General features: G+C 44.8%; 1 protein-coding gene across 1 annotated transcript in view; it reads left to right on the plus strand.

Moving 5' to 3' along the window:
• Nucleotides 1-15995, plus strand: part of LOC134092242 (cadherin-22) — a 59099-nt gene that overhangs the window by 19827 nt on the left and 23277 nt on the right. Inside the window, exons 3-7 of the mRNA XM_062545041.1 lie at nucleotides 1088-1207; nucleotides 4848-5015; nucleotides 7352-7539; nucleotides 7842-8098; nucleotides 11174-11310. Of these exons, the coding sequence (XP_062401025.1) occupies nucleotides 1088-1207; nucleotides 4848-5015; nucleotides 7352-7539; nucleotides 7842-8098; nucleotides 11174-11310 (870 nt within the window). The remainder of the gene's footprint in view (nucleotides 1-1087; nucleotides 1208-4847; nucleotides 5016-7351; nucleotides 7540-7841; nucleotides 8099-11173; nucleotides 11311-15995) is intronic.

The following is a 15995-nucleotide window of genomic DNA, read 5'->3' on the forward strand; positions in this document are numbered from 1 at the left end:
CATTCCTAAAACCGAATCAGGAGAGACAACAGACAACAATTCCGCATGTGAGCTATGAGGATTTTGAAGGCTTGAAAGATGCTTAACGTTGTTTAAAATCACAAGTTTCTCATTCAGGTTTGTTCACAGAAGGGTTGCACTGTGTCCCAAATTCACCTAAAATCCCCAGTAAAAAAACACCAGTGGATTTTCATGCGGAAAATTACTGAAAGATCTTGATCAGGCCATTTTGCTCGAAACAAGAAACCGAGCCGTGGTAGCGCTAGCAACAGAGGCAAGAGGAGATTGAGTGAGGAATAATTAAAAAGCCATAAGACAGAGACAGTCGAGATCAAAGAGGCAGGCTTTGAGGGGGCAGCTCACTGGCTGTAATGATAAAATGCTGTCCTTTCCCCCGCCTCCCCTTGGGACCGGAGTTGCTGACAGGAGACAAACAGGTTTCTGACACATCCTTTTAATTAGCCTTATTAGCATAGCGCTATTATGTGGCTGGACAGTAGCATGACAGGTCTGGGGGAATGGCTACAGCTGTGACCTTTGTGGACACCACCAGCTGTCAGCAATTACCTGCCGCAGCGGTCCCGGTAGAGGCCGCCTCTCTGTCCTTGGGCGCCATTTGTGCCGCGAATCCATTCCCCAAACAAGAAAGTGATTCTTTTTTTTCCCCCTTCACACTCCTTTTTCGCTACATCCCTTTATTTCTCTCTCTCTCTTTCTTTCTCACAAGAAAAGAAGCCCTTTTTGACGAGAAGCACACATTTCCCCCCCTAAAGGAGTTTGGGCCATTAAGCCTTATAGGCTCCAGGCTGCGCTTTGGTTAAAACGTGTGACTAAATGTAAATATATGCTCTTGCGTTGCGAGCCCCCGCGGCTTGCGGATGTGTGCATGCAGTTGACTTGGGAAGCAGCAACTTTGTGAACAAACTCACTTCTAGCCAACAAAGACAAAGTCACAGGGCCTTTTGTGTAAATGCGTTTAAGGGGATGTAATTAGGCTCGCTGAGAGGGAGCGGCTAATGGGGGCCCGTTCACGGTGACGGATGGCTCCGTGGCCTTTTAGACTGATGCTCCTTGTTTACTCCCTTAGGAACCTCGGTGATGAAGGTGGCCGCCTCGGACGCCGATGACCCCACCTACGGGAGCAGCGCCCGTGTGATCTACAGCGTGCTGGACGGAGAGAGGTTCTTCACCGTGGACAGAGACACAGGTGAGGGCAGGTCAAGTGGTGCATTGAAAACAAATGGACAAATTAAAAACTGAGAACATAAAAAAGTGATATAGTATGTAGAGTGCTGAAAGAATATTAATTTGTGGTTAAATTATGTAGTGGAAATTAAGCATTTAGTCCATGACTGACTGACTGAGCGATTTGAAAGGGCCGTATAGGCCTATTCATTTTTACGGCAACGGTGAATAATTGGATTAGAGTTTTCATTTATATTGCAGTATGTGTTTTAATTTATATCTTGTTAATTAGGTTTTGTGTGATCACTGGCAAGGCAATTATTAATTGATATTGAATGATATTCCGATACGATAGCCTACCTGACTCAGTGGTCCTCATCCCTGGCAGGTGTTCAGTGGCCTCAAATTCAAACACCTCAATATATAAACATATAAATACAGCCCACGTCATCACATATCACCACGCGTTTAATTTCTCGTCTGTCATATTGACGATGAGGACAAACCATTGTGAAACACTATATCTCCCACTGGCGTCAGTCATGAATCCTGCTGCGAGATTCACATTCGGTTGGCTATTCAGAATTTATGTACTTCAACGCATGGCCTGCCACCTGAAAGATACGTGCGCGGAGCAGTCACCCAGGCATATCACAGGGGTTTGTTGCGGGCAAATATGGCCCATGGGAGTAGCACTAAACTTTTAATGATTTCTTTTTGGGGGCCTGCAGGGCTTGATTTGGTTTGCCCTGGTGCTCGGGATGATAAATGGCTTTGCCTCAGCTGTGCAGGCCTGCTGACTCCAGACTCTTTGCTTACCTGGGCTTGCTAAACCGGTGAGGGAAGTGCTATAGTTGGAATAGGTGAGCAGCACGTACTGTAGGTGAAAAGACACACGGTTCTGTGTTTAATTGCCAAGCTCTTACTGTCTAGCAGGGGGAACTGGAAAAGCCAATAGATGTTTACTTGCAATAGAGTACATGTGTAGTACGTGTAGTATTCTGAATCTAGTGTATTTCCCTTTGTATCACTAGATATGTGGCAAAAAACCTGTGCACAGACATTAGTTGTAGTATTCTGCAGTCTGCAAAGCAAACTCTTGCTGTCACTTTTTTAATAGACTTGATGTCCCCAGGGTATTTTTTATGTCATGTCTATTTACATCTAAAATATTTCGGTTTGTATCTCTGAGATGATGGAAGGTACTGTAGGTGTACACCCCCAAGCACAGACGCACATACTACAGTATTTCAGTGAATGCTATAATGGCCCTTTTCCAGTCCTACTGTACCTAGTCTTTAACTGCCCATTAATACAGCTGTGCTCAGAAGTTTATGAACCCCATGATAAAGTTAACTAAAAAGAGGAATAAAAAATAATCTTTTGGTAATTGATCTTAATGCCTTTAAGGACATAATTGTTTAAGGACACCATCAAAAAGGCCTTTCACCATACCTAGAGACTGGCATGGGGTACTTTCCATAAGATCATCTCTCAAATCAAACCAGCTATTAGGCTAGTAAATATAACCATGGCAGTCTCTAGGTATGGTCAAGAGTATGCGTGGATGTGGGGCTATTGTATTGCCAAAGGCTAAGGGAGATTTACCAGGATGCATAGTACCCTGGATCCATGAAATATGGCGTTTAAAAATACAAATCTGCCTGCCTCTATGAGAATTTAACATAGGGGTGTGTATACTAATGCCCCTTGTATTTTTAGGAAGAACATTTATTTATGTATGATACATCATTCATTCACAAAGACAAGACAATTGGTGTGTCCTGAAGACTTGGATTTTCCTCATTTTCAAATGAAGGCATTAAGATTAAGACAATTTCCAAAAGATGATTGTTTATTACTCTTTTTAGTCAACTTTATTACAGGTTCATAAACACATGAGCACTGTGTATGTTGAACTCACTTCCAGCAGCTCAAAGAAAGGACAAATGTTGCGGGTAACTGTGTTAGTTGTTTTGTGGGATATGAGTTGTGTAGACAGGCAGGCAGGTAAGCAGTCAGAGAGAAAAAATGCTAGACTGTTAGAGAGTACAAACAAAATGGAAAGACTTACAGACGGGCTTCACTAGGCACACAACTGAATGTGCCTAGTGAAGCCATGGTGCATAAAAATTGCTTCAAAAGACTGGTATAATATTTTCAAATGTGTGCATCGTTCTCGCGTCGGGTGTAGCCAATTCTGTTGTTTATAGTGGAAACTAATTGTTTAAGCCTCCTCTCCACGAATGGAACACTTCAGTTGGGTGGCTGGTGAAGGCTGTTAATCCGAATGTTTTGACATTCTAAATGCTTGAGCCAGTAAAGAGCTGGGCCCTTGGCAGTTACTTTGTGTAAATAACCAAACATAGGATCCATTCTTTTGTGAAGATGCCATCTTTCCTTTTTTTTGTTGCCAAAATAGAAGTCTACACAAAACTGAGTAAAAGTCATCAAAAAGAGCAACAAAGATACCACAGTTAATGACTAACGCGATTTACATCCAGATTTCATCCAGGTTTGCAGACATAGTTTACTAGGAGACCGTGCAGTGGCAACATCTTTAGTCATATTTGTCCACACGTGCGTCGACTGATGTGATTTTTTTAAGGATATGATCCTGTTTTGACAGATCAGACTTATCTTCCTACACATCAGCTCAGATATTGAAAGCCATAAATAACCATAGCAACAACAACAATACCAACAGCATGGCCAAGTGTTGCGCGCGGTTGACAGAGCGAGGCAGCAGGAGAAGAGGCAGCATGCTGGGTAGGCCCACGATGAAGTTAGATCCCGGGCTCCCACAGGGGCTTTGAAGAGCTGCTCTCGGTGAGGCTTCCCTTCCTTCTTTACGACCGCTGCGGTCTCCTTTTTTCTCCAGGAAAGCACTGTGCAGACTGTCGCCACATTGTCAGGGTGTTTTATTTGCACAGGCTTGCACAGGGATTGTTACACTTCATTATGGTGAAGATTGGAATGTGCCCAGAAAGCCAGAAACACAATAATATTCAACATCTGTCCAATCTTGTTGACTTGATCAGCTCCCTCCACTTCAGAGTCATAGGGTCCAGTTTTCCATGTAAATGAGTTTCCTTTATTCCACGAAGTCCCCCAAAAAAATCCCATTTCCAGGAGTGTCCCCATGACATTGGTCATTGTGATCCGGATATCGCTGCAACAAATAAATTGAACTCTCGCATTGTCAGCCCCGCTACAATCAACATATTCTCCTGTTTGTAGAACAGGGCATTCAGTTTGAGCAAGCTCGAGGACAAGCCATCCGGCAAACAGCAGGAAGCTGCGGTATAAATGATCTTTGCTTTTGAATCCATGCCACAAATACATTGTGGGGTTGTTCTTATGCAGTCCACGACTGTCTGTATGCGGTAGGAATTACAGTATACCGAGACAGTGAGATTTATATGGCGGTGTAGTCCCGTATCCGGCACAACAGGCTTTATCACACAACAGACAAGACTAGATATTGACAAGTAGTACACTGTCACTCTGGTGCCCCGTAATCTGTTTAATTGCTTTTTGTAATAGCCACCAAAAAAAAAAGCTTATCTCCACTGTGGCTCGTTGTCCGAACGAGAAATGTGACCTTTTATTTCATTTCATTTTTCCCCCCCTCCCTCTCTTTCTCTGCCTTTCTTCCTCAGGAGTGATTCGGACAGCCGTGGCAGATCTAGACCGCGAGACGCAGGATCGCTACGAGCTGGTTGTCAAGGCAACAGACATGGCAGGCCAAATGGGCGGTCTCTCCGGCTCTACCACAGTGACCATAGTGATCACAGATGTTAATGACAACGCTCCGAGCTTTCCACAGAGTGAGTGCACTTTTAGACACTGCATATTTACGATCATATGTGCAACTGTCTTTCAGAATTCAGCACCCAGGGAGAGAAAGACAGCGAGAGAGAGAGAGAGAGAGTGAGAGAGAGAAAGAGAGTTAGTGAGCGAGAGAGAGAGAGAGACAGAGACAGAGACAGACAGAGAGAGAGAGAGAGAGAGAGAGAGAGAGAGAGAGATACAGAGACAGACAGAGAGTTAGAGAGAGTGAGAGAGAGAGAGAGAGAGACAGAGACAGACAGAGAGAGAGAGAGAGATAGAGAGAGAGACAGAGACAGAGACAGAGACAGAGAGTTAGAGAGAGAGCCCCAAAGTCGTCCGCACACTTTGGACACTGAGTGTGGAGGACGCAGAGGATGAAAGTAACGGCTTGAAGGGGACGCTGATTGATGACCGGCAAAGTAAATAATAATTAAAATGCTGAATGTTTATTATGCAGGGGGAGAGAAATACATTCAGTGTTAGCCCATTAAGATTCACTCAGTTATGTAAATCAGCCAGAGATTGGCAAAAGCACACCTCCAGGTGATTACTTTGCAGATGCTAGTTTATGCAAATTCTTACACTGACCCGCAACAGAACATGGCCTGCGCAGTCTGCTTGCTGGAGTGGTTCAATTAAGGATGCAAACATGCACGGCCAATAAAGGCACGCCCCTTATGGCAATACCTGCCTGGGATTTAGTCCCATGTTCAGTGCAGAAGAGCTGCACGCATATTCACATGCTCACATGTCTACGCCACGAGTAAAATAGGGCTGAATCTCTCGCAGTCGGTTCTGAAGGCCTGTTTTACTGAGCCCATCTGTGTTATGAGTACCACAGTGACGAAAAAAAAAAAAAAGTGTGCCTTGCCTGCAAGTAATCTGCAGGAGCAGTTCCATTGAGGCTACTTTCAAAGTAGCCTCTTTTCAATGAGCGCACAGCTTCAAACAAATGAAAAGCACTTTGTATCATTGGTCCCGTATCAGAGCAAGCCTAGTGGGTGATACATTTAATACATTTATGTCTGGGAGGCAGACCAGGGGGAGGCCTGTGCTTATTCCCGGCACCAGCCTCACAAAACAAAGAGGAAGAAGATGGCATGAGAAGGCACGGATGATATACTCATGAGCTCTCTGTGTGTGTGTGTGTGTGTGCGTGTGTGTGTGGGTGTGTGTTTGCGCGTGTGTGTGGGTGTGCGTGTGTGTGCGTGCGTGCGTGCGTGTGTTTGTGTGTGTGTGTGTGTGTGTGTGCGTGTGTGTGTGTGTGCATGTGTGTGTGTGTGTGTGTGTGTGAGTATGTGTGTGTGAGTATGTGTGTGTGTGTGTGTGTGTGTGTGTGTGTGTTCCCTCATGCCTGTGTGTTGTCTCTCATTCCACTTCATCTTCTATGAGGGAGGCAGCATTACTTCGATTACTGCAAAGTGCGCACCGACATCAGGCTTATACACTCCCCAAAGTGTCTTTTCTTCTCCCGCTCTCTGTCTCCTTGTCTCTCTTGGGCTCTCTCTTTACGCTCCTTGTCTTGCGTTACGTGGCCCACAGTGATATCATTTAGCCTACTTAATTCTACTTGCTTTTTTTGCCTTTGTGAGGCAGACCTCATTCAGTTTTTATTGAATTAGTTTGGCATGTTTTGTTTGTGTACTTTTCCAACTCCTCGGAGAAATGAAACACCATCCTTTGCGCGAGATATGTAGATGCCATGAATGTTTATGCAGCACCTTTTTTTATCTGGTTAATTTACTAGTGCGCTGTGCTGTGAATGCTGTAGTACTGATTATCTGTCTGGATAACAAACGGCCGTATGATTTACTACAGTGTGTAGCGGCAGCAGAAGTGTGTTTATGTTTGCCTTTGCTGTCCTTTTTTCTCCGAGTGGAGAGGATTCTTCCGGCGTAACGGCTGCGCGCACTTAGTGATATCCATGAGCCACGTAGCGCTCCTCATTCTCTCAATTATCAACAGCATGTTAGCTGCTCTCAGTGAATGCTGCATTGCCAACATGGCGCCATAATTGCACAACTTTTTTTTTTTTTTTTTTCCTCAATCTCAGCTTCCACTTGAAGTGAGCCCCCCCAAAGTGCACTCAACGTCCTGCATGCGTCAGTAAGCCTGCGGTGTACACGGTCAACCCTGTTTCGTCAACCATTTGCCTGTTGGCATAAACGTTTGTGATGTTGTTGAGTATGTGCAAATGGCTGCTGTATGACTTTCATTCAGAATCTAAAGTGCAGTCAAATGCTGTTCAATGTCTGTTGTTTCGTTTGGAAATGGGGGCTCTCTGAATCTGGTGCTAAAATAGTTGTTTTGCCCCCCCCCCCCCCCCCATCAGAAATGTACCAGTTTAGTGTGTCGGAGGGGGCTGCAGTGGGCACTCCGATTGGGCGTGTGATCGCCACCGACGCAGACATGGGGGACAACACGGACATGAGCTACCTGATCACAGACGGGGAGGACGGCGAGCTGTTCAAAATCACCACCGATGGAGAAACGCAGGAGGCCGTCATCTCAATCAAAAAGGTGCGCTGAATTTGTTCGACTAGAGCTGCTCAAAACTTTACAATGGGCAGTCACATTTAATATAGCCATTTTAGATTTAATAATATATAGTATATGTGCTGGAGCGTAGTTTAGCATTATATTTTTGAAGAGGTGTTACATGTGCACATACTGTATGTGTATATCTATAGAAACATGCATATACATTGAGTAACCACCTTCCTTTGTGGCACATTTGTGTATATCTATAGACACATGCATATACTGAGTAATTACCCTCCATTGTTTCATCGCTGGAGTAATGTGTGCCTCTCTGTTCTCAGCCCCTGGACTTTGAGGCCAAGCAGATGCACACGGTGGTGGTGGAGGCTATGAACAAGCACGTGGACGAGCGCTTCGTGGACCTGGGGACGTTCCGGGACCGGACCATGGTGAAGATCAGCGTCTCGGACGTGGACGAGCCGCCGGTGTTCTTCCCGCCCCTCGGCGCCATCATGGAGGTGCAGGAGGACGCCAGGCTGGGCGCGCTGGTGGGCACCGTCTCAGCCAGGGACCCCGACAAAGAGAACGTTCCAGTCAGGTATGCCCATCGACAGGTTGCGGGTGGGGTTGGTGGTGGTGGTGGTGGTGTTGGTGGTGATGGGGTTGGTGGTGGTGGTTGGGGAGTTCTGAGTGGCATTGAGAATGCCCAAAGCCATTGTTAGCAGGATTTAATCATTTTCTTCTAATTAATGAGAGAGTGGGAACTTTGCAAAGCACTGCAAACTCCCCTCTGACAGGCATTGAAATGGGAAAATCACTACAGCAGGAGGCAGGAGTAACCACTGTCTCTGCAGCTCCCTGGATGGGGAGGTAATAGCTGTTCAGTGAAAAGGGAGTGCCTGTGTGTGTGTGTGTGTGTGTGTGTGTGTGTGCATGCGTGCGTGCGTGCGTGAGTGCGTGCGTGCATGCGTGCGTGTGTCTGTGTGTCTGTGTGTGTGTGTGTGTGTCTGTGTGTGTGTCTGTGTCTGTGTGTGTGTGTGTGTGTCTGTGTCTGTGTGTGTCTGTGTGCGTGAGTGTCTGTGTGTGTGAGTGTCTGTTTATGTGTGTGTGCGTGTGTGTGTGTCTGTGTGTGTGTTTGTGGTTGTCCCATTATATAAAAATATCCAAAGTAACTGAGCAGGAACCAGGTTGGAGTTGTGGACATGCCTGTGGAATGTGGACATGCCTTATAGCCACACTAGCACACAATTACCCACCTGCCATTTCTCACTCCGTAAACACAGCAGCTCTTAGTGCAGTCCATCTCAGCTCCGCCAAGGAGCGGAATACGAGGAAATCTCTCACTGCTATTATACTTCAAAAATAAAAGTAATTACCATCTAATCTAACATCTAACAGCCATCTAACAAGCATATAATCATTACCATTTTCACTTTCTTTTTTAATTCAAATTTCGAGGAAAAGAGATTGATTTTCCTACTGTTGCTCTCTCCACGGTGGATAAACATCTAAAGAGGCTGTTCTTCATACACATTTTTTTTTTCTTTTCCGTGCTGTATTTGACTTTAAAGGAATGTCTTTTGTCTACCTGAACGCGTAACGGCTTCTCAGAAGCCTTATGAAGGGGCTATAAAGGTAGGCAAAGTCGGGCTGCACACAGCCTGTGCAAATTACCTCTATTAAAAATGCATGAGGCTGAACCGAGAGTGCTCCAGGTGTAATAAAGTACTGCGCAGCAGCAGCGACTGGCTGGCTGGCATGCTGGCTGGCATGCTGGCTGGCAGGCGTGCTGGGCTGGGGTTGGGCTGGGCTGGTGGCTGGCACACGGGCCTGGCGCCGTGCCCATGCCCATCGGTACCACTTTAATCATCTCTATTGGACTGAGCTAACCAAGCGGGTCTGTGCCCAGGGCCTCATCGTTCTCCCCCCACCACCCACACACACACACGCGCACGCACACACGCACACCTCATTCACCCTCGTCAACCCCCTCACCCCCCCCCCCCCAACGTTAATGCCACCCAGATCCAGCTTCTGCTCATTCTAGGCCTGGCACCAAGGGCATCAAGCCCTGAGGAATGAACATGGCAGCTGGAAAGGGGCCACCCTATTTTGGACAGGAAATATTTGTTTATGTTTTGTTGCATTCGTTTGGTAGGCGAGAGGTGAAAATAGAGGAGGGGGGGCTGGCCCACTGTGGGCCTTTTTTTTTTTCACGCACCATCAAACAATTTCTTTTTCTTCATAAAGCCCCGAAATAACACAGATTCATGAGTTTTTGTGGGCGAGTTTTTTTTTTTCTTATTAGCTGCGCTTTGTGCCATCTCTATAATGGAATACCTCATAAATGCTTTGAGGGTTATTGGAATATTCTCTTTCTCTCATTTGTGCACTCTGCTACAAATGCATTGCTTTGGCACAATGTGTGTCAGGCGTGTGAAGAGGGATTCAGAGTTAATTCATTAATGGCTAATAAGCAGACGTATTCCAGTTTGATATGAATCTTTAAAAATGTATAAACATTGTTAATGCACCATTAAATGTGTGTGTGACTGCTGCAGTCTCAAGCGCAGTGGCTTCTCAAATATGTATTCAGTATCACAGTTGTCATGCCAAGGCAGTGGTGGCTACATGCATTCTGACAAATGTGCAGGGAGATGCCATCTGCTGCAGTGAGATGCAATAAGATACAATTGCAAGACAATTGAGATCGATAACCTCACTGAATGGTTTTGCTCACCTGGAAGACTTAACAAAAAAAAAAAAAAATGAAATACAAAAGAAAGTTCTACAGTAAAGATGAAAAGAGTCTCGTCTTTTGAACTAGGGAGACTGTGCATCCAAGCTATTATGAGCTCCCTCTCTACCCTCTGGGCAATAAGACATGGCCTTTTACACAAAACCCCAAGCTGAACCCCCATAACCCAGGGTAAAATAAAAACCGATTAATCTCTCCAGTAATTTTGTATTCCAATCACTTTAGACGCATCTGAAACCGTGGAGGCAGCTTTCACAACCCTCTGGGCATTGCAATTGAAATGAGGGAGAGTTTGCGTGTTTGTGTGTGCGTGTGCGTGCGTGTGTGCGTGTGCGTGCGTGTGTGTGTGTGTGCGTGTGTGTGTGCATGTGCGTGCATATGTGTGTGTGTGTGTGTGTGTGCGCGCGTTTGTGTGGGAGTGGAGATTGTTGGGTGGTGGTGGTTGTTCAGTAAGAAGAAAAAGCAAAAGTAAACTATTCACTTGAATTTTGTTGACTCTGTAACCTTCGGAGAGGTGCTTATGTACCATAAGGAAAGCGAAAGTGTATTTCATGAGAGTACGGCATACATTATTAATCTGTGCTGCTCAGGCAGTCCTGGGCAGCCACATAGCTCTCTCCTCTCAGGCACACGTTGTGACATGTTTTCGATATCGGCTAAATGCATAATTATTTTCAAACTCGTTTTCATCTTCATCAGAGGTTTTTTTTCTGCCTCTCTCTCTCTCTCTCTCTCTCTCACACACACACACACATACACACACACACACACACACACACACACACACACACACACACACACACACACACACACACTCACTCACTCAAATAAATGTTAATCCCTCCTTCAAAATAGCAAAATTGGACTTTTCTTTTGCGTGGCACAATAACACGTGCTGGCCTACTTTTCTTGCAGGTATTCCATAGACCGGAGCACTGACCAGGAGCACATCTTCAACATTGATCCGGTGACAGGTGCCATCACCCTGGGGAAGATCCTGGACAGAGAGACGGCCGGCTGGCACAACATCACTGTGACAGCGGTGGAAGCAGGTATTTGCCGACTGTCTCTAAATGCTGAAGAAGAAAGCGTTTGACAGATCTGTGCTCGCCTGAAGCTTTCAAATCACTTCAGCCGGCTGCACAAAGCGTACCTACCTTTTCTTTGCAACAGGCTCCTTTTCTGTGAACTGTTGAGGTGTTTGCACAGTGGTTTGAAACTGTGCCGTTTAAGATGGGTACATGAGTAGCTGCAATGCACTGATATTGTATCAACAGTGCAGTGTCCTGAATTGAGGCATTTCTTGTGGCCAGGTTCATATGTAGGACAGCAGAAGGCCGCATGTCTGGATTTAGAATGGTTTCTGCTGTTGACAGTAAAATATGCACTGGGAATTTATTTTTTCTCCAGAAGACAACAGAGGACAGATACAGCACAGTGTACTTGCCAAAACATGCACCAGCAGCCTGTGTGCAGACTCTGAGATAAAACAGTGACTTGGAATACAGAGAGAAATAACACAACAAATGAGAGAGAAAAAAAAACAGAAATCGTAATGGTCACCTCTGCCTGGACAACTTGTGTTGTGAATGACAACGCTTCAGAAAACCTGACACCTGGATGGGAGACAGTGCGGTGCCGTCCCAATCAGTGCAGCAGCTATTGTGAGCTGTGGCTTCGTGATGTGCTGCAAACGTGCACTTGAAAGTTGAATTTGAAGTGGAGTCTTGGTCACTTGTGGTGCGGTGGTGGAACAGCTGTGATTTTGGGGACTAATTGTTTGTTTTTGTGTTATCCCCTTTTGTGTGGCGCATTGTGTTCGAGTCACATTTTAATGTTAATTGACCATTTTAAGAATGTGAGAGAGACAGTAATTGTCCCGGTATCAGGGCTAAGCAGCAGGCTGCTCGCGACAGATAACGCTGTCTTGCGGACGGACAGGAAGAAAAAAGAGTTACCACCAACCACGGGCAATGGTTTACTTCATCAAAATTCCCTCAAAATGTTGGTTATCATCCTTGGCTTGTTTACCCTCGTATGCTTTATCTATCCAGAGAGGGTCTGGGGTGGATTGAGGTGACAGAAGAAAAAGACAGAAAGTGAAGGTTTTAGTCATCAGCGGTAGTTTGGTGCTCTGCCTTTTAAATTCAAACACCATGTTCTATTATTTTTTTTAAAAAAATGGCTGATTGATTGCTACCTGTTTTTGAACCACAGGTTCATGCAGAAGACCAGAATTTAAATAGGCATACAGAGGAAAAAACTGTCATGTGAACCATGATTTTTAGAAGACAAAATATCAAATCAGTGTTAGATAACATATCAGACATACATTTCAGATAGCACAATCGGATAACATGAGTTTAGAATCATTAGGTATCATCTATCTTGATCTTGCTCTGAGCTTTGAGCAGTCTGTCATCATTGGGGTATCACTAATGTTTATCATATCCTTGTCAGACAGAGAAATGAGAACATATTCATATCTCCACCAGCAATAAATGCACTAGGCAGCCACTATTCAAGTTGTGTGTTTGACAGTTCCATCCAGTGAATGCGCTATACTGACTGCTGCTGCTGTGCTTTTCTCCATGTGGGATAGAAACTGCACACCGACCACACTGCCTCAGGCACTTTCTGCTTTAATGTGCTGTGGCAAATAGGCAGCTTAAGAAACACACACACACACACACACACACACACACACACACACACGCACACACACACACCCCACCACCACCACCACCACCACCACCACACACATTTCCACCTTCCTCTTCCTCTCTCTTTCTCTCTTGCTCTCTCTCTTTCTGTCTCTCTCTCTCTCCCTCTCACACACACTCTCTCTGTTCATAAATGTAACCTAGTGTTGGTTAAAGAATTTCTGTGCAATCCCAAAGTGCTCCTTGCCGACTGGAGACTGACTGGAGGAAGTCTGTCAGAGGCTGAGCTCTGAGCACTGATTGACAGCCCGTTCAGACACGCTGGAATCCTATCGGCTGGGCCAGAGTGACATATAATTTCAGAGTCCTCTGATAGTGAGTGCGATATCATGCTGGAGTCTGTTTTAGCAGACTGGTATGGGGGGGGGGGGGGGGGGTATGCTCCCCTCTCTTAAGATGGGGGGTGGGGGGTGGGGTCTTTATCTGTGCCAGTGGAGGGACATTTGGTAAACAAGCCAAGCCAAATTACTCAGTTTCAAATTAACTCGTTAAACCATTATAGTTTGAAAGAGGAATTAAGATGTGATCGTTAATGAAAAGTTATTGGCTGTTCCATTTTGGGTGGGGGATGTCAAAAATGTAATTAGCAACAGTTTTTTTCAAGGCAACCATTAAAGTGAGCAATGAAATGATAACAAAGAATACTTTGTTTTCAGGCATTCATCCAAGTCTGTCTGTAGGTGTTGGACTAATAAAGCAATGTCATATTCTCTCTAAGACATCTTACATACTGTATAAAGCATGACAGTTTGAGAACTGCATCAACAAGACTGGCCTGAATTTGTTAAGGCTTCTTACTTAACCATCTAGGTGTTACCATAATCTAGCCAAGTGGCTTGTTTTATTCACTTTATTGAAACACACCTGTCTCCTCAAACATTGTCTCCCAGGTGCAATTTGGTGTTTTACAGCATTCCATTGTTATGCAGTCTTTGTGCGATGGCATTCGATTGCCTGAAGTTGAAACAAACAAACAGTCTTAGCCCAAAAGATGTGAAAGTATTGTTACAGTAGATGTAAGAAAACAACATTAGGTAAGATAGTGTCTCTCCAGAGGCAAGACAGTACCGACAGACAACAGCAATCCATGACTGAAGTTTAGTGAGACTCCATTTGCCAGCAGTGCTTTGATTGGTGCTGTAGCCACTTTATGCATTGAATAGGCAGTGGATTCACTGATCTGGATATAAGCTGCGTTCGCTGCGTTGCAGTGCGCGCCATCAGTATACAGTACAGACGGTGGTGGAGGTGTATCAGTGACAATGAGACTGTGCCACTTGCACATCAAAACCGCTGCTTGAAGTCCCGGGGTGCACAAAGACTGCACAAAGGCTGGCTGTCGCCGCATTGTAAAATGCCTGGAATGAAATACCTGATTAATGCAATATAATGCCTAGGTGGGAAGCCAAGGTAGTCATTATGCAGATTTTTTTTTCTACTTGTGTGCTATTATGACTTGACTTTGAACTTGACTTTTTAGAGGCACTTCTCACTCATATGCATTAATTGTGTGTGTGTGTGTGTGTGTGTGTGTGTGTGTGTGTGTGTTTGTATGTGTACTTTGTGTGTGTTTTTGTCCAGAGACTGTAAAAACACCACTGTATTTATTGTGATTTGTCTAAAGCAAAGCCTTTCAGATCTGTTGTGTGTTTGGGTGTGTGTGTTTTTGTGCGTTTGCGTGTTAGTGTGTGTGTGTGTGTGTGTGTGCTTGTTTGTGTGTGTTTCTGTGTGTGTGTGTGTGTTTGTCTGTCTGTCTGTGTTGTGTGTGTGTGTGTGTGTGTGTGTGTGTGTGTGTGTGTGTGTGTGTGTGTGTGTGTGTGTGGAAGGGCCAGCGACTCCAGTGTGAATGTGTTAGCGATATTAAGGCGAATCACAGGGAATCTGACTGGGAGACTTCATAGCGGCTTGGCGCCAACCTGATTACATAATCCCCCCGGGGCTTCAGGCTTCGCACTGTTTGGCTGCCGCTTGTGTCTCTCTGGTCCCTCCTGCACCTTTTGCACACAATCTTCCACTTGTTTATCAGTTTATCGGCATCTCTCTCCGGCTCGTGCGGTGCAGCAGATAGGGTGGCACCCTCAAATGAAATAAAATACATTGTCACAGCCATAATATGTCATGAAGATATGTGGCCCTCCAACATCTGGTGAGCACGTGGCAGATGCTCCACATCCCTGTAATCTGGTTAAATCCCTTTTTCTTAATATCGGGGACAGTAACATCCAAGATAAATTTAGCCCCAGATCTACTTTCCTTGGGAGCAAATGAACTTTTTTTTTTTCTTTCTCAGGGGCGTGCCAACCAGCCAGTAGGTTTTTGCTCTGGCTGAATTATACAGAAAATGATTTGCTGCCCATCATCTGATGTCCCCCCCCCCCCCTACTCCATAGATCTACTCACTGGATAGTTAGTGGAAGAAACAAAAGCGCAAAATGATTCACAGTAGAATAGAGTGCTACTTCGAAGAAAAAAAAAAAAACGATGCCTCAGTAAATACTGTTTTAGAAGAGTACAGTATGCACTGTGGGCTATAATTAAAAAGATTGTCAACATTAGATATCTCACATATTCTTATTCTCCTTGTCGTTAATAGAGTATGAGGCTCCAGCAGATACTTGTGGTGTATTGAAGTGCACGTACTGTCCTGTGCTATTGTCTCAAAGGCTTATGATCGGCAAATACTCATCCAGGCATTCAGGTTCATAGATATGGACATTCATATTCATCATAATGGATTTAAAATTAATCTCCATTACAAATAAAAATAGACACATTTCATAACATGAGCTTAACGAGTAGCCTGATGCCAATTAAAACATATCTGACTTAATTGAATATCCAGAAATGAAAATGAATTGCCAGGATAAGTTGGCTCTCCATAGAGGACTGTAATTAGTGTGTGTGCACCTAATTTGGAGTGGGTTGAGATTGCATTAATGCTCTTCCATTCAGATATGGCCCTCAAAGAACTTCTCAGGAAGAATATTATTCCAAGTCCGTTCTTTTTTTCTTTT

This window comes from Sardina pilchardus, chromosome 9 (genome assembly GCF_963854185.1).
Source record: "Sardina pilchardus chromosome 9, fSarPil1.1, whole genome shotgun sequence".
Lineage (NCBI taxonomy): Eukaryota > Metazoa > Chordata > Actinopteri > Clupeiformes > Clupeidae > Sardina > Sardina pilchardus.